We start from the raw sequence: 18,704 nt of genomic DNA, 5'->3' as shown, positions 1-18,704 counted from the left end.
AGCATCCGCCCGCCCACCCCCTCGCTGCCCCTGACCTAGGTCATTCCGTGTGGACCGCAGAGGGATGGACACGCTACGTTCAGACTCACATGAATCTTTACAACCCAAATCTGAGATCGTGGGAAACAGCAAAGCCCACTCTTCCCCATTTTCAAATGTGGTCCAAGCCACGTCTCTGCCCGCTGACGGGAGCCCCACTGACCCCGCAGCGAGGTCACGGGAGCCCCACCAGGCCTGGGCGACACCCGACCCCGCAGCGAGGTCACGGGAGCCCCACCAGGCCTGGGCGACACCCGACCCCGCAGCGAGGTCACGGGAGCCCCACCAGGCCTGGGCGACACCCGACCCCGCAGCGAGGTCACGGGAGCTGGTCAGCCGCCCAGCACGGTGTCCCACGTCCCCTGCACGCTTGCAGGGGTCTGTGCAGGAAGAGGGTGTAAGGAGAGCGCTGGGGGCCCCCACGCCCAGGCTGCCTCCTCCCCCTCCTTCCAGGCAACGCCTGGGCCACTCCGGACTCAGGAGGGGCCTGGCCGGACGCGGAGCTTTCTGCGTATCACAGCCCCCCCGCCTCCCCTGCTGCTCTCAGAAGGGCTTGCTTGCTGCTTCTGGGTGGACGAGGGACTCTCTTCCTGGGGATCCCCGACCTTGAGAGCAAAGAAGCCAACCCCAGGCCTCTGGAGGCAAAGCTAGGAGGGGTGTGACAGGAGCCACGCCCACAGAAGACGGGTGCCCACTCACCCTGGGCTACGACGCAGCCCCCCTGCCAACCGCCGCTGGGCTCCTGCGGCCTAGCACCACACAGGGCCGAGCCGCACCCCAGCCACAGAGCCACGCACGCGAGAACACAGACAGTAAACAGACAGCTGGGCAAAGAGACGTCCAAGGAGCAGGGCCTCCTGGCTGAGACACCCCCGCCCCAAGGAGAGGTCACCTGTGCAGACTCGATTTCCCCCGAGAGTGTGGGGACGTGGAGGGACGCTGGCAGGCTGTCCCACGGCAGGCTAGCCCGCACGGCCACCAGCTCTCGCCCCGAGGGTCTACCTGTGCGGACCGTGTAGTCCTCATCTAATCCTTCCGGCAGATTTCTCTTCTGGGAAAACACGGAGTAACCAGCTAACATGCTAACAACTCTCGGCTCAATGGGAAACTCCACATGGAATCTTGAGTCTCTCGTTTGTAGGACATGATTCCAGCAAGACAAAGCCACCTGTCCGGCATGAGCTCCTACCTGACCCCGCCTCCCAGCGTCAGCATGGACAAGGGCCTGTGACTCACGGCCAACCCAGACACCGCCTCACTCCACATCTCGCTGCCCTGGATGACGATGTGGAGCAGGCTCGGGCCTGGCTCATGTCCAGCCATGTGGATTAGGCGGGCTGCATGCCAGAGCCCCTGGGGCCACAGGACAGCCCCACGGCAGCCCGAAATGGGGTGCAGACAGACACGTCTCTGCAGGCGCTCTGTGGACATAGCATTTCTACATGCTAGGCTATGTTGTTTGTCTCTGCACCTACCAAGCAGGAGACCCTCTGATGCCTGGACAGGGTGAGCCAAAGATCCTGTCTCATCTGCCTTGACCCCAGGGGAGGGGCTCCCAGGCCCTACCTGCAGGCTCTCCCAGCTCGATGGCCGAGCCAGGGACATCCCCCTCAGTGTCCTGGAAGTCACACAAGGCTGCTCATGTGGCCCTGACCCGAAAGAGGCTGCCCCGCAGGAGAGGGTGGACGTGACCCAGAGGCACCTACCAGATGCTGGTCGTTGAGGAGGTGTACCACACGAGACGTCCAGTCACCCATGGGGACGAGGTCCGGGGACGTCCTGTACAAACGCAGCAGGCACAGGGCGGCGCTCTGCTTCACGCTGTCCATGGTGTCTCTGAAAGACAGGCAGCCATGAGACCAGCATGGCCCAGAGCCCATGGACAACACCCGGGAGACTCCAGGGGACAGAGCCCATGGACCACACCCAGGGCCCCCAGGGGACGGAGTCCACAGACAACCCCCTGGGGGCCCCCAGGGGACAGAGCCCACAGACAACACCCCAGAGCCCCCGGGGAACAGAGCCCACGGACAACACCCCAGAACCCCCGGGGAACAGAGCCCACAGACAACACCCAGGGCCCCCAGGGGACGGAGCCCACGGACAACCCCCAGAGCCCCCAGGGAACAGAGCCCACGGACAACACCCCAGAGCCCCCGGGGAACAGAGCCCACGGACAACACCCCAGAACCCCCGGGGAACAGAGCCCACAGACAACACCCAGGGCCCCCAGGGGAGAGCCCACGGACAACACCCCAGAGCCCCCAGGGAACAGAGCCCACGGACAACACCCCAGAGCCCCCGGGGAACAGAGCCCACGGACAACACCCAGGGCCCCCAGGGGACGGAGCCCACGGACAACCCCCTGGGGGACCCCAGGGGACAGAGCCCACGGACAACACCCCAGAGCCCCCAGGGAACAGAGCCCACGGACAACACCCTGGGGCCCCCAGGGGACGGAGCCCACGGACAACACCCCGGGGCCCCCAGGGGACGGAGCCCACAGACAACACCCCAGAGCCCCCGGGGAACGGAGCCCACGGACAACACCCCGGGACCCCCGGGGAACAGAGGCGCACCCGTGAGGAGGCTGGAGGAACACACAGGAAAAGGCTGCTTCGGGCTCTTCACGCAATCAAGCTTGGGCCCGCCTCAGCCCGTGGGGACCAAGAGGAGGCAGAGTGAGGCTCTGGGCCCCAAGGACAGAGGCCCATATGGACCTCCTGACGACAAAGCCTGCAATCCCGACCCACCTCCACCCACGGCTGTGACGGGAGGCTAAGAGGCCAAGAGGCCCATGGAGCCTTCAGGACTCACACACTTGACTTACGCACGCAGGAGGTGACTGTGCCCTCAGCAGGCCACCAGACACATACCCGGCAACAAGGATTTTGGGAATCTCCCCCGCAAACGCCTCGGCCATCTCCCGGCTGCCCACGTTGGCAATGCAGTGCAGGGCCAGGCCCATGAAGGTGGGGTTGCGGCTGGCCAGGTCGTTCTTGATGGCGTTGTTGATCAGGCGGATGAGCTCACTGTTGGAGTTCACCAGCACGGAGATGAAGAGATAGCCCTGGGTTCCAGAGAGGAAAGAAACCACCGCTGGACACACTCGGCCGGCCCCCAGCCCCACCCCAGTCTGCTCAGCGCACTGCTGCGATCAGGCCACAGAGGACCCACCTGCCTTCTCCCGAGAACACAAGTCTCGTCCCCAGATCCCCGCCTCGGACAGTTCTGCAGGACAAACCTGAGAGGCACCGTCCCCACGGGCATCAGACACCTTGGAGCCCCACCCCCACCCCAGTCACTCGTCCACGGGGACCTGAACAGGATGGAAGGACCTGCCTCAGCTGTGATGGGAACACTGCAGACCACTTTCCCTCTCTCAGCTGTCTCAGAGCCCCAGTGTCCGCTCACCACCGGGCCAAACCCCAGCCTCCTGCCATTCCCACAGTCCACACCCTCCCCACACAGGGACAGCAGCCTCTCAGCCCCGTCAGTCTCAGGAAGAGCTCGCCTCCCGCTCTGGGTTCTGGCCACCCTGCCCTCCCACACATGGGCCTACCGCATGGGTGCCCTGTCTGTCCCCACTGCCCCCACGCACCTCTTGTCCTCAGCCTCAGCTCAGGTCCTCCTCCCCACCGAGCCCTGCCTACTAGCTGCCCACTGCTCAGAGTCCAGAGGACTCCACCCGCCTCAGTTCCCACTGGCCACAGCTCCGCTCTCTGCAGGAGGCTGTCTGATGGCCTCACCCCTGGAGGAGAGCAGAGTCCACCCCTGCTACGGTCAGTGTCCCTACAGCCCCCAGCACACTGCTGGGTCTATGGAAGGCACTCAGTAATTTATTGGTGGGAGTGTGTGTGTGTGTGTGTGAGGGGGTGTGTGTGTGTGTGTGCAGGAGTGTGTGTGTGTGTCTGTGGGTGTCTGTGAGTGTGTGTGTGTGCAGGAGTGTGTGTCTGTGGGTGTGTGTGTGTCTGTAGGATTCTGTGAGTGTGTGTGTGTGGGTGTGAGTGTGGGTGTCTGTGGGTGTCTGTGAGGGTGTGTGTGAGTGCGTGTGTGTGGAGTGTGTGTGTGTGTGTCTGTGGGTGTGGGTGTGTGCAGGTGTGGGGGGGTGTGTGTGAGTGTGTGTGTGTCTGTGTGTGTGGGTGTCTGTGGGTATCTATGTGTGTCTGTGTGTGTGTGTGTGCAGATGTGTGTGTGTGGGTGTGTGTGAGTGTGGGTGTGTGTGAGTGTGGGTGTGGGTGTCTGTGTGTCTCTCTGTGTGTGTGTATGTGTGTGAGGGTGTGTGTGTGTGTGAGGGTGTGTGTGTGTCTGTGAGGGGGTGTGTGTATGTCTGTGAGGGTATGTGTATGTGTGTGTGTGGGTGTGGGTGTGTGAGTGCATATGTGTGTGTGAGTGTGGGGGTGTGTGAGTGTGTGTGTGTCTGTGGGTGTGTGTGTGGGTGTGTGTCGGTGTGTGTCTGAGGGTGTGTGGGTGTGTGTGTGGGTGTGTGTCGATGTGTGTCTGAGGGTGTGTGTGTGTCTGTGTGTGTGGGTGTCTGTGGGTATCTGTGTGTGTGAGGGTGTGTGTGTGTGCAGGTGTGTGTGTGTGTGAGTGTGTCTGTGTATGTGTGTCTGTCTGTGTGTGTGACTGTGTGTGTGTCTGTGAGGGTGTGTGTGTGTGGGGGTGTGTGTGTGTGTCTGTGAGGGTGTGTGAGTGTATATGTGTGTGTGAGTGTGTCTGTGTGTGAGTGTGTGTGTGTCTGTGGGTGTGCACCCGCACATGCGCTTAGTTGCTCAGTCGTGTTTGATTCAGCAGCCCCACAGACAGCAGACCGCCAGGCTCCGTGTCCATGGGATTTCCCAGGCAAGAATACTAGAACTGGTTGCCATTTCCTACTCCAGAGGATCCTCCCAACCCAGGGATCGAGCCCACATCTCCTGCACTGGTAGGCAGAAGCTTTACCACTAGTGCCCACTCTTTACCACTAGCACTTGGGAAGCTCATTTCTTGGTGAGTAAACACCAATACTTAACAAAATTCCTGGGGCATCGAGGGTATTTTTTCACTTTCTGTAAGTTAAGTTTTTTGAACAAATAAGAGGAAAATATTCCTCTGTAACACCTGAAAAAACACAAATACTGTTACTCCAAGCGGATACAGGGCCAGAGGTAGGAGGCCTGGGGGCCCTCAGGGCCTAGACACCTGCACTCACCTCGGAAGGCCCTGGCGCCAGGGGGAGGCGCGGACACCTGCCCCCCTGCCTTAAAGCACTCGCACGTCGTGCCGGGTCAGGAATGGGGTGGTGGGAGGGGCTGTGCTGCGCAGGCAGGGGTGAGGGCCCGCCCACCCTCTGAGGTGGGCCCCCGGGAAAGGGCGCCCTCCCGTCAACCCCCACCGAAAGCAGGGAAATCCCCAGACAGACGGAGGGGCAGAGCAAGAGCAAAGCGCCAGGGGCCCCGGTGAGAAGCAGCGCCCTGCCTCGCACTCACAATCTGCTTCTCGGTGTATCTGTTGGAGCTGAGCAGGTTCACAGCCTCCATGTGCCCGAAGTCGATGTCGTGGCCCAGCAGGAAGATGAACAGCAGCTTGCACACGTATTTCTTCTTGCTGTAGCCGTCCAGGGCTTTGTCGCCTGCGGGAAGGGGCGGCGCAGGAATAGGATGCCCGGGCCCACCTCCAGGAAGCCGGCCAGGCCGCCGCACTGTGAGGCTCATGCCCAGCACTGCTGAGCTGGTCGGCACAGGAGAGCCACGCATCTGGGTCCCTCGCAGACCCCAAGCCAGCCCCCCAGGCAGGCAGCAAGAACACAGCCCCCCAGCACAGCCAGGGCATCAGCCCCGCCAGCACCACCCTGACTTCCGGCAGCCTAACCTTTCAGATATGTTTATTCATTTAGGCAGGAGAACACACTCTGAATAACCTCTCGCTTCACCCAGCGTTAGGAGAAATCACCCACCCGAAGTCACACAAAACCACCAGAAGGGCTTCTTCCCCACCCTGATGGCAGCGAGACTCGGCCTCTCCCAGGAGACATGGAAAGGCAGGTTCATGACAGGTCGCTGTCAGCACAGACAGTGCCGCTTTAAAAGCAGAGGTTCTCCTTTCACCCGAGACGTGCGCTGCATCCCCACGCAGCCTGCAGAGGTGACAGCAGGAAGCACGGCCACCTCGAGTGAGGCGGTGCACTGACCCTGACCGCAGGGTCGAGGGCCAAGCAGGACATGGGAGCCGGGAATGTGAGAGCAGCCACGGCCCTCTCTGCGAGGGCGAGTCCCCTGCGTCCCGGGACAAGCCCTGGCCGAACTCAAAGGGCACTGAGAAGAAAGACCCCCCAAGGCGCCTGAGCTGACAGTGGATCACAAGTCAGCCAGCCAGCTGGACACCTTACTCGGGGAGCTCTGAAACCCCCGTCCTTCTCAGCAGCAAACTGGCATTCTACTTAACAATCAAACAACATCAAGTCAGAGCAGGCCTGTTCCTGCTCCTCCCACTGTGACCTGCACCGGAGGAGCCGGCTCACTGCTTCCCAACGGGACCCCCGCCCTGTCTCCACAGGAGAGCATCTGAGGTGAGGGCACAGGGCCCAGGCAACCCCGCCTTACCCCCCAACCTGGCCGCCCCTCAAGGACAAGACTGCTCTCCATCACCTCTGGAAGCCTCCTCTGATGAGCAGCCAGAAGTGGTGCCCCCCCTCTCACCCCTGGAGAGCAGCTCCGGCCCCCACAGCGCCAGGCCACATGAGGGACGCAGAGACTCGCAGACGCACTAGAGGCAGAGCTCGCAGGAAGGGCAGGGTCACGGTGCCAGAACGGTCAGGAGTCTTGGCCCTGGTGCTGCCACAACACAGGGCAAGAACCAGTGTCTCCAGGGAACGGCGTCCGAGCCCCGGTGACCGCATCCTCCTGCAGGACGTCCACCTGGGGTCCTCTTTCACCCCTCTCTCACAGAGACACGTTCAGCACCAGCCCTAACCCCTAGTGAGTGCCTGCCTACGTTCAGAGAGGGGGAACAGCAACATGCCGAGCGTGGACGAAGAGGGAGCCCCGTGGTCCCCCTGAGCCAGTCTGCATGGCCCGGGCTGCGAGCTGCTGCAGGACTGTGGCACCAGCGCTTCCTCCCAGGACCCCACAGGCCCAACTGCACTCCACTGTTACAGCCACGTGGGACCACTGCACACCCACAGGGAGAACCAAGGCTTAACTGTTAGTCATTCCACGTGCTGGCAAGGACACGGAGGAGCCGGGAACTCACACTCGGCCGAGTGGGCAGAAAACGGGGCAGCAGCTCCAGAAAACGCAGGACAGGTTCTTAGAAGGTCAAACACGCAGCCATCACGCGAGCCAGCGGCTCCACCCTCAGGCACCTTCCTGAAGGGAAGGACACCACGCGTCTACACCAGCCCCGCACGCAGGACTCACAGCAGCTCTACACCACGCCCACGGGGAGCCAGCACCACACTCAGCCTGCCAAGACACAGCCAGACCGCGAAGGCACACACGAAGTCAGTGAGCAGACACGGGGGCCTCCGCCGCAGGAAGAGCAGCAGGACTGCACTGACCGAGGGCAGGTCCGCGCTGCCAGGCGGGGAGGGCCGAGGTGCCAGAGACACAAGGGGACATTCCCAGGGGACGCTCTCCACCTTGGCTGTGGGGGTGGCTGCACGAATACTTGCATTTGCTAAAACCCACAATGCACACTCGACTGATTAAGTTATATCTCAGAAAGGCAATTTTTAAAAAATTTTGTCAGAATCTCCCAGAAAAAAAAGAAAAGAGCGAAAGACGAAAGCACACAGGCAAAAGGATGGCACGTGTTGAAGCCGCGAAGGCCCCCAAGCAGGAGGACGGAAGAATGAGCCCACGATGCACACACTCATGCTCCCTCGATGAAAACAGATGTTTTTTCCAAGTCTCTTTACACCTGTAAAACATACATTCCTTACAGAAACTCCTTTCATTCATCTTTCTACCCCAGCACCTGGGACAAGTGAGCACCCAGCAGTGAATGCACACGTGAACACGTCCCCCGAAGCCCAGCACCAAGACGACACACCTGACCCCCGGCAGGACAGCACAGCGGCCATCTCCAGAGGCCCCAGGACCCAGGGCAGGCCCACCAGTGTCCACAAGCAGCCTGACCCCCTCTCTCGAGTTCCCAGGCCAGCCAGGCAGCCAGGGCAGGGGAGCCACCTGCCCACAAGGGGTCCAGGGCTGCCCGGCAGAGACCAGAGGCAGCCTTCAGGCTTCGACAGGGAAGCTGCACACGAGGCTGTGGCCGCCGGTCCCGTCGTGGACCAGGTCTCACACGGACGCTGCCCTGGTGCCAGGCCCTGTCCATGCCTCCCACCTCCAGCTGTCTGTCGCCAAGGACGCCACGCCCTGTGCACATCTAACACCCCCAGCGGCCCATGCACCGCCCACATGCCCACCACGGTCCTCCTCTGTCGGCCTCCCGGACTGTCTGCTTCTGCCCTGAAGCAGGTCACTTACTCTCCATTAGCACAAGCTTCCTGGTGGAAACTCTCCGTTTTCGTCTGGAAAAGCCTCTTTTAGCTTCGTTCTCATGGAGCCGGCAGCTAGATGCAGACTGCTGGGGGCCGCCCCTTCCAGCGCGCTGATAGCAGCCCCCGCCCCGCTGCTCCTTGGTCCTCCGACGAGCCGAGCCGGGCAGTACGGCTCCTGGGAGGAGGGCCCATCTCCCACCCCCTCTGGCAACTTCAAACATTTCCTGTCGCAGGCTCAGCATTCTCACATCGGTGTCTCTGGATGTAGAGTTCATTATTTACTGTAACTGCGGCCTCTGCGTCTGAGGTTCAGTGAGCTTCACGAATCTGCACACGCTGTCTGTCACACCAGCTCTCTCTCCTCCCAGGAGGCCAGCCAACCCTTCCAAATTTCGTCCCCCACCCCCGTCTCTCACCCACTCTTCGTCACACTCAGGACAGGCTGCCTCCTCACCCACCTTCCAGGACACCGTCTCTCTTCAATAAGTGTGTTGTTATATCCATGTGAGCTCTTTATTTTAGTCACTCATGTTTTGCTCCTAGAATTTCCATTTGGTCTTATTTCAAAACCTGCTATGTACCCTTTAATACTGTCTAAGGCCCCCACTGAAGCTTCCACATTTGTCTCACTGCTTCACAAGCAGTGGCCCAGCTCTGCCGCCCTCGGAGTCTCATCTCAGAGGCCCCTGCGAGCCCGCTGCCGTCACGCCTCTGGCCCCGGCCGCACCCTCGGGCTCCTCTGTGACAGTGCTGAGACGACACCCTTGAAAAGTCAACTGCAGATGGTAGGTGACGCCTACTGCATGGCTCCACCTGCGACGGTCACCTCTTCCTCCAGAGGACTGGGACAGGGCGGCTGGCTCCCAGGTCACTCCCGCCTCAGGGCACGCATCTCAGGGCTCAGCTTGAAGTGGAAAGAGGCCTCTTGTTGGTGAGCTCTGGGCTGACTTCCTCCTAGAGCCCAGCTGCTCAACCTCGGCACTGGGCCTCCTCAGGCAGACGGTTCTGGGGTGTCTGGTGGCCTCCCTGGCCTCCACTCAGTAGGTGGCAGTAGCTCGCTAAACCCAGCTGGACCAGCCTCTGGCCCTGGGGACAAAAATCATTCTGACTGATAACCACCCTCCAAGACTTTGAAGAATGGGAAAGACTAGAGACCTTTTCAAGAATATCAGAGATACTAAGGGAACATTCCATGCAAGGACGAGCTCAATAAAGGACAGAAATGGCAAGGACCAAACAGAAGCAGAAGAGATTAAGGAGAGGCGGCAAAGATACACAGAGCTAGACGGGAGACGGTCTTAACAACCCAGAAAACCGTGGTGGCGCGGTCACTCACCTACAACCAGACATCCTAGAGTGTGAAGTCAAGTGGGCCTTATTAGGAAGCGTTACTAGGAACAAAGCTAGCAGAGGTGATGGAATTCCAACTGAACTATTTCAAATCCTAAAAGATGATGCTGTTAAAGTGCTGTACTCAGTATGTCAGCAAATCTGGAAAACTCAGCAGTGGCCACAGGACTGGGAAAGGTCAGTTTTCACTCCAATCCCAAAGAAAGGCAATGCTGAAGAATATTCACACTACCACACAATCGTGCTCATTTTCCATGCTAGTAAGGTTATGTTCAAAATCCTTCAAGCTAGGCTTCAGCAGTACGTGAACTGAGAACTTCCAGATGTACAAGCTGGACTTAGAAAAGGCAGAGGAACCAGAGATCAAATTGCCAACATCCACTGGATCATAGAAAAAGCAAGGGAATTCCAGAAAAACATCTACTTCTGCTTCAATGACCACACTAAAGCCTTTGACTGTGTGGATCACAACAAATTGTGGAAAATTCTTAAAAAGACCAGAATACCAGACTACCTTACCTGTCTCCAGAGAAACCTGTATGCCGGACAAGAAGCAACAGTTAGAACCAGACATGGAACAATGGACTGGTTCAAAATTGGGAAAGGAGTACAACAGCGCTATATATTGTCACTCTGCTTATTTAACTTATATGCAGAGTACATCATATGAAATGCTGGGATGGATGACTCACAAGCTAGAATTAAGATTTCTGGGAGATATCAACAACCTACGATACACAGATGATACTCTAATGGCAGAAAGTGAAGAGGAACTAAAGAGCCTCTTGATGAGGGTGAAAGAGGAGAGTGAGAAAGCTGACTTGACACTCAACACAAAAAAAAAACTAAGATCATGGCATCTGGTCCATCACTCCATGGCAAACAGATGTGGGAAAAAATAAAAAGTGACAGACTTTATTTTCTGAGACTCCAAAATCACTGCAGATGGTGACTGCGGCCATGAAATGAAAAGACACTTGTTTGGAAGGAAAGCTATGACAAACCTAGACAGTGTATTAAAAAGCAGAAACATAACTTTGCAGACAAAGGTCCGTCTAGTCAAAGCTATGGTTTTTCCAGCAGTCATTTACGAATGTGAGAGTTGGACTACAAAGAAGGCCAAGAGCAGAAGAACTGATGTTTTCAAATTGTGGTGTTGGAGAAGACTCTTAAGAGTCCCTTGGACTGCAAGGAGATCCAACCAGTCCATCCTAAAGGAGATCAGTCCTGAATATTCATTGGAAGGACTGATGTTGATGCTGAAGCGCCATACTTTGGCCACCTGATGCAAAGAACTGACTCACTGGAAAAGATCCTGATGCTGGGCAAGACTGAAGGCAGGAGGAGAAGGGGACGACAGAGGATGAGATGGTTGGATGGCATCACTGACTTGACGGACAGGGGTTTGAGCGAGCTCCGGGAGATGGGGAAGGACGGGGAGGCCTGGCGGCTGCAGTTCACAAGTGGGATGCAAACGCGCAGCCCCTGTGGAGACAGCTGGGTGGCTTCTCACAAACGTGCACACTCTCTCACCACGTGATCAGCAGTCACGCTCCTTGAAAACACAACCAGAGTAAAACCTGCACACTGATGTTTATAGCAGCTTTATTCATAACTACCCACACCTGGAAACAACCAAGATGTCCTTCAATAGGTGAATGGATAAACGAACTGTGGTACACTGAACAATGGAATAGGAGTCATCTAAAAAGAAATGAGCTGTCAGGCCACAGTGAGACACGAAGGAATCTTACATGCATGTGACTGAGTGAGAGGAGCAAACGGGAAAAGGCCATGCTGCGACCCCAGCGCTGTGACTTTCTAGAAAGGAGAGCCGTGCAGAGAGCACCAAGGCCAGCGGGAGCGGGGGCTGGGGGCGGGGGGGCGAGGAAGCACGCGGAGGGCGTCCCCACAGGGAACGGCTCCGCGTGCGGCTGTGACAGAAGGCGCGCGCCGGGACATCTGTGGGGACAGCGGGGGCCTGAGGGGTCTCTGCACCTCCCTCTCAACCTTGCTGGGAACCTACAACTGCTATACACGAACACTGGGGGGATTGCAACTGACATGCACACACTGAGGTCTCCACATGGCGCTAGTGGTGAAGAACCCACCTGCCAATGCAGGAGGGTTGGGTCCCTGGGTCGGGAAGATCCCCTGGAGGAGAGCATGGCAGCCCACTCCAGTATTCACGCCTGGAGAATCCCACGGACAGAGGAGCCTGGTGGGCTACAGTTCACAAGGTCACAAAAAGTCAAACACTTCTGAAGTGAGTCAGCACTCATGTGTAAAACAGACAAGTAATGCAAACCTACCGCACAGCATGGGGCTCTCCTCAGTGGCCTGTGCTGATGTGAAGGAAACCCAAAAATAAGGGGACATATGTACACGCAGAGCTGATTCACTTTGCTGTCTAGCAGAAACAGACACGGACTTCCCTGATGGCACAGAGGATAAGAATCTGCCTGTCAGTGCAGGGGAGGCGGGTTCGATCCCTGGTCCAGGAAGAGTCTACGTGATGCAGAGCAACCAGGCCCACGCGTCACAACCACCGCAGCCGGCACACCCTGGGGCCTGTGTTCCACCAAAGAAGGCCCCAGGCTGCTGCAACTGTCAACAGAAAAAGCCTGCCAAGGCAACGACGACCCAGCAGCAGCCAAAAACAATTAAAAAAAAAAAAAAAAGACATTGTAAAGCAACTACACTCCAATAAAAATTTAAAAATAAATAAAACTGTTCTACAAAAAAGTCTAAATTTTTTAAAAGTTTAAGCAATGAAAGTTATAGACATCCCCCATCCCCCCCAACACACACACACACACACAAGAAACATTTGTATAAGCAAACCACTCCACATAAAATTCCAAGACTTTCTCAGGCCTCCCAGAGGACCTTGGACTGGTCAACAGTAAGACAGAACACCTCCCTGAGTTCGTGAGGACCAGCCCTGGCCCCACGAGGGCCTGCGTCCTGACCGCACCAGATGCCCGCGCTTGCTCGCAGCAGCAACCGCCCAGCAGCCCTGCCGTCCGCGGCCCCTCTGTTCCGTGGGCTCACCCCGCCCTCTCCTCTACGCACTTTTTCTAGGTGATTTCAGCCACTCCTCTGGCTAACGTCTGTGCAGAGATTTGAACCAGGTCTCAAATTTGTAAAAATTTACTGAAAATTTAAAGTCTACGTCCTAAGGGACATAGAATGTCCCTTGGGACATTCTATGCCCCAAGAATGAAAATCTACACCTGACGATTCTCCCAAATGTGGCCGCTCAGGGAGCCCCCGCCCTTCAGGCTGGCTGGCAAAGAGGTCGCGTGTTCACTACGCAGACACAGCTGAAGATGCCTCCGGCAGGAAGGGGCCCCCAGGCAGAGCAGGGAGCTGGCTGGGGCTCCTGCACCCTGTGGAGCAGAGTCGGGGTCAGGGGGACTGCTCCAGGCCAGTGTCCCCCCAGCTCCAGGAAAAGGCTGGACCGGGGAGGAGCCCCGCTATCCAGGATCAACACTACATACACCATCAAACAACTCCAGAATAACCACCAGCTTTACTTTAAACATCAACAGAGCCAGGACAGCATCTGTACTGCCTTCACCTTGATTTGAAATGAAAAAAATAAAGATGAGATTAAGAGATTAAGTCCCTTTTGCAAAATTTACAAAAGAATATTGTGTGTGTGGACAAAGGTTAAACACTTACCTTTAAATTTGGATCTAATGTTTGCCAGCTCTTTGTTTATTCTCTTTATTTCTGCTTCTTTACTTTTGCCTAAAAAAGAAAACACAAAGGCATCACTTTAACTGATTTCTAAACAAACACCTCTTCCCTGACAACAGTGACACATCAGAGCTAAAGGCAGAATCAGGCTCGTAGGAGCCCAAGGGACGACGCCACCGGCCTCCAGGGAGGCCAGCCAGCCGCGTGCGGCCCCTCGTCAGGACCAGTGAGTCCGTGGACGCCCCTCGCGTGAGGGAGCCCCCCAGCAGCACACGGTCAGCTCTGCTCGCCTTCTCACCAGTCCTGGACCGGGGCGCTCTCACAGCGCTGCTGAGTATGCTCCGTAATAAACCACGCTCGGCTAAGCGGCTGCTCCTAAAGCTGACTTTTACTTCGAGATCATTTTTTAAAGTGTCACGTTTTAATTACTGTAGACTTCTAATTTTCTTTCTTTATGAAATTCCAGGCCCACAAAATCTGACAGGTGCACGTCTATAGTAAGCAGTGAAGTCTGGGAACCGTCTATTACATAAAGAAGGAAGGAAGACGTATTAACTGCAGGCAGCCACACCCCACACCCTGCTCTGCGCCCCTCACCCTCCTCGCCACGGTCGGCCTGTGTGCTCACCTCAGTCCACTGAGAGCTGTGCACACAGGCCTGAGGGGCAGACGCCGCCCCCCAGGGCCACACGTCTCAGCAACACTGCACAGAGGAGGCTGCTCATCACACAGGCAGGCTGAGTCGTGCGCTCCCTCTGTGTAACATCCCACTGCTTCTGCAAAGCAGGAGTGCAGCTACGACCAAAGGCCTCTGGGGGCAGGCAAGGAAGTCCCTACCCCAGAGGGAGAAGAGGTTTCCACAGCAACCGCCCCGGGACCGCCGACAGGCTGGGCGCTCACAGATGCCCTGAAGACACGGCGCCCACCGCCCAGCTCCCACCGCTGCCCCTGTGGGACTGATCCCACCCCGCAGAGAGGCAGCCCCCCGGGCGCTCCCGGCACCAGCTCTTTCACCACTAACTTGCTGACAAACAGGGCTGCGCAGCTCCGAAATAACAGAGCCCTCCTGCGAGCCCTTCTGCTCCAGCGAGGCCCGGCCGGCGGAGAGGCACGCCCTCCCACCGGGCCCTGCCCAAGGTGCCCAGACTCGGGTCAAAACAACACTTCCGCCCTCAGGGAGACGATGCTCCCAGTGGGGGTGGGGGTGAGTAGAGGCTGGGTGTCTGTAACACGAGCACAGCGGTCAGCTCTGGGAGCGAGGGGCGGGCCAAGGGGACTGACTCTCCTTCCCAGCTCCAAGGCCGGCCCTGTGGAAGAGGCGCCCCAGGACCCAAGGGCACCCTACAAAGCTGCAGGCGGGGCGGTGGGTCAAGCGCAATTAAGTTTTCCTGAAAACGTTAATACCTCTGCATCAGTAGGCTTTACCGACTGGGTGAAAGGGCTAGGAAACAAGGTCATGGGCGCCTTCGCCCACAGGACCTGCAGGTGGCGCCCCACGCCTGGCCTGAGCAGGGGCAGGAGGGCCTGCGGGGGTGTGCCCTTGCTGGCGTGTGCTCCTCTCGAGGGTGCAGGAGCTGGTATGTGCTGCTCCCCGGTACGCGAACTCAGCTCTATCCGCCAGCCCGAGGGAAACAGGCCTGCGTGGCAGGAACTTAGTTGAGCAGAAATGACAGAGGATTGGAAAGGAGTGAAGAGGGCACCAGGCGAACGGAGGGGATCGACAGCTCAGGCTCGGAGGTCGGGGGAAGGACACACAGGAGCAAGGGGAACCGCGGGGACGCTGCCCTGCCTCCGGGCAGCAAGACCGGGCGGGGGCACGAAGCTGGGGCTTTTTAGCCTAAGCTGGGTCGATTAACAGCACACACACACACACACATTTATTTTAATGAACGGCGGGCACGCTCTCCCAAGGACAAGAGCAGGCTCTGGAGTGGGGCACTAAGGCTAGATCCAACCACTGCCTCTGGTTTGCTCTGCAACCAAGGGCAATGATTTCGCCTCTCTGAGCACAGCTCCCTCAACAAGGAAACCACAGAAAGTCACAAGGCCTCACGGCAACACACCTGGGCAGGGAGGCAGGAGAGGGCCAGTTCAGTCCAGTCGCTCAGTCGTGTCCGAATCTCTAGACCCCATGGACTGCAGCACGTAGGATTCCCTGTCCATCACCCACTCCCGGAGTTTACTCAGACTCATGTCCATCGCGTCAGTGATGCCATCCAACCATCTCATCCTCTGTCACCCCCTTCTCCTCCCGCCTTCAACCTTTCCCAGCACCAGGGTCCTTTCCAATGAGTCAGTTCTTCGCATCAGGCGGTTGAAGGCACAGCGTGGCTGTGTCCCCGCGGCTCCTCTTGCTCATGTCCTCCCCCTAGACGCCCACCCTCATGCCTTCAGTGACACTCAGCTGTGCCTCACCTGGCGAGACAGCGGAGTAGAAGGATGTGCACTCATCTTCTCCTGTGAGAACTCCAAAATTACAACTCACTGCTGAACGACCATTGACAGGAGAATGTTGGATCCCACCAAAAAAAGATACCCCACGTCCAAGGGCAAAGGAGAAGCCCCAACAAGATGACAGGAAGGGTGAAATCACGTTTAGAATCAAACCCCATACCCGCCAGAGCTGCGCAGAGGGTGCAAACAAAAACCTTGTGAGCACCAGGACCCAGAGCATGAGCCAGACCTCGTAGCCTCCTGCGCGGGGGCATGGCTCCGGGTGGGGGTCCCAGGGTCACACAGCCTGTGACCTGAGCCCTCGTGGAGGAGGTCACCATTAACCCACTAGAGAGCAGATGACCAAGCAGATGACCCACAAACTGCAGGACAACTATACCAAAGAACTTCTCACACTGCTAAGAAAGTTCTAGGACCCATAACCCCACAGGACTTCCCTCGTAGCTCCATTGGTAAAGAAGCTGCCTGGAGTGCAGGAGACCCAGGTTCAATTCCTGAGTCGGGAAGGTGCTCTGGAGAAGGAAATGGCAAACCCAATCCAGTATTCTTACCTGGAAAATCCCATGGACAGAGGAGCCTGGCAGGCTACAGTCCCTGGGATCACAAGACTTAGCAACTAAACCACCACCAGGAGCCATAACAGATTCCCCAACCTGGAGATCTGGCAAAGGTACTGAGAACTCCCAGAGAACTTGACTTTGGAGGCCAGTGGGATTTGATTACAGAACTTACACAGAACCGGGGAAACAGACTCTTGGAGGGCTCAAATGAAACCTTGTGTGCCCCAGGACCCAGGAGAAAGGAGCAGTGACCCCACAAGAGACTGACCCAGACTTGCCTGTGAGTATCTAGGAATCTCCAGCAGAGGCGTGGGTCGCCGTGGCCTGCTGCAGGTTGGGGCACTGAGTGCATCACTGCCTGCATGGGACCTTTTGAAGGAGGTCGACATTATCTTCATTACCTCCACCAAAGTTTGGTCTCAGGTCTAGTAACAGGGAGGGAACACAGCCCCGCCCATCAACAGAAAATTGGATTAAAGATTTACTGAGCATGGCCCCACCCATCAGAACAAGACCCAGTTTCCACCTCAGTCTCTCCCGTCAGGAAGCTTCCATAAGCCTCTTATCCTTCTCCATCAGAGGGCAGACAGACTGGAAACCACTATCACAGAAAATTAACCAATCTGATCACATGGACCACAACCTTGCCTAACTCAATGAAACTATGAGCCATGTCGTGTAGGGCCACCCAAGACGGAGTGGAGAGTTCTGACAAAACATGGTCCACTGGAGAAGGGAATGGCAAACCACTTCAGTACTCTTGCCTTGAGAACCCCATGAACAGCATGAAAAGGGAGAAGGGACTGCCCCCAGGGCAGAGCGCGAGGAGCGGGGCAGAGGGCAGGCACTGCTCCTGGCTCAGAGACACCAAGAGCAGTGCCCAGTGCAGACACAGAGGAGGGCGTCTGTGCGACAGCAGGGCCACCCTGGGCCCCAGCCCACCACAGTCCAGAGGACCAACCTCTCGTAAACCACCACCACAGGGGGCTGAGTCAGGCCCACACAGAGACGGCACGCAGCAGGCACACAGCCCCACAGACAGAGCAGCACCGGAACCGCCAGCCCCAGACAAGCTGGAGAGCAGCAAGAAAAGCGGAGAAGGGACTAAAAAACACAGAACAATTCAGATACTAGGTAAGAGAAATCAGGTAAGATAGACATTTAAAAATCATTTAAAAAATGAATAAAAACAGGGAGTTCCCTGACGGTCCAGCTGTTAAGACCCTGTGCTCTCACTGCCAAGGACCTGGATTCAACCCCTGCCCAGGGAACGAAGATCCCACAAAGTGTGCGGCACAGCCAGAAAGAGAAAGAACAGAAGGACACACACAGAGGCCTGAAGAGAAGCTGAAGATGAAGAGAGACAGAATCATTTAGATCAAATAGAAACGAAGAGCGTTTCGCTGGCGGCCCAGTGGTAAAGAATACACCTGCTAATGCAGGAGACGCAGGTTCAATCCGTGATTCAGGAAGACCCCACACGCCACGGAGCAGCTAAGCCCACTCACCATAGCTACCGAGCCTGTGCCCCAGGGCCCACAAGCCACAACTGCCGAAGCCTCACAGCTGACAGCTCAGGGCCATCCCTGGCCAGCTAACACATCTGCAACTGCAACGAACAGCCAAAAAAAGGAAGGAAGAAAAATCCTTGGAACATCTGGGGAAAAAAAAGCAGCTGATACAAGGAAGAAAATGAGACTTCCTCAGATCTCTGATCCTAGGGGGCTTGGGTCTGGGCTGGACCACCACGTCCACTGGCTGGACTGCGCCTGGGTGCCCTCATCACCCGGGGAAGACGACACCCTGGGGACCGAGGACATACACACTGGCCCTCACGGGCTGGCGGTGCTCCCACTCCGCAGGGCGAGGCTGTGCCCGAGCCACAGCCCGGGGACCCCCATGGCCCGGAGCATGCCCACGGCCCCAGGGACGCCCACGGCCCCAGGGACCCCCAACCCTGGGGACCCCCACAGCCCCGGGGACCCCCATGGCCCAGAGGACACCCACGGCCCCAGGGACCCCCATGGCCCTAGGGATGCCCACAACCCTGGGGACCCCCACAGCCCAGAGGACACTCACGGCCCAGAGGACACTCACGGCCCCGGAAACCCCCA

General features: G+C 57.6%; 1 protein-coding gene across 4 annotated transcripts in view; it reads right to left on the bottom strand.

Moving 5' to 3' along the window:
• Positions 1 to 18,704, bottom strand: part of AP2A2 (adaptor related protein complex 2 subunit alpha 2) — a 73,936-nt gene that overhangs the window by 22,497 nt on the left and 32,735 nt on the right. For all 4 annotated transcript variants that reach the window (XM_043451430.1, XM_043451431.1, XM_043451432.1 and 1 more), the window contains exons 2-5: positions 13,559 to 13,627; positions 5,508 to 5,650; positions 2,916 to 3,109; positions 1,746 to 1,875 (exon numbers count right to left, since the gene is read on the bottom strand). In XM_043451430.1, coding sequence (XP_043307365.1) covers positions 1,746 to 1,875; positions 2,916 to 3,109; positions 5,508 to 5,650; positions 13,559 to 13,627 — 536 coding nt within the window. The remainder of the gene's footprint in view (positions 1 to 1,745; positions 1,876 to 2,915; positions 3,110 to 5,507; positions 5,651 to 13,558; positions 13,628 to 18,704) is intronic.

Source organism: Cervus canadensis, chromosome 29 (assembly GCF_019320065.1).
Source record: "Cervus canadensis isolate Bull #8, Minnesota chromosome 29, ASM1932006v1, whole genome shotgun sequence".
In the NCBI taxonomy this organism is placed as follows: Eukaryota; Metazoa; Chordata; class Mammalia; order Artiodactyla; family Cervidae; genus Cervus; species Cervus canadensis.
This window is presented reverse-complemented; position numbering and strand designations above follow the sequence as displayed.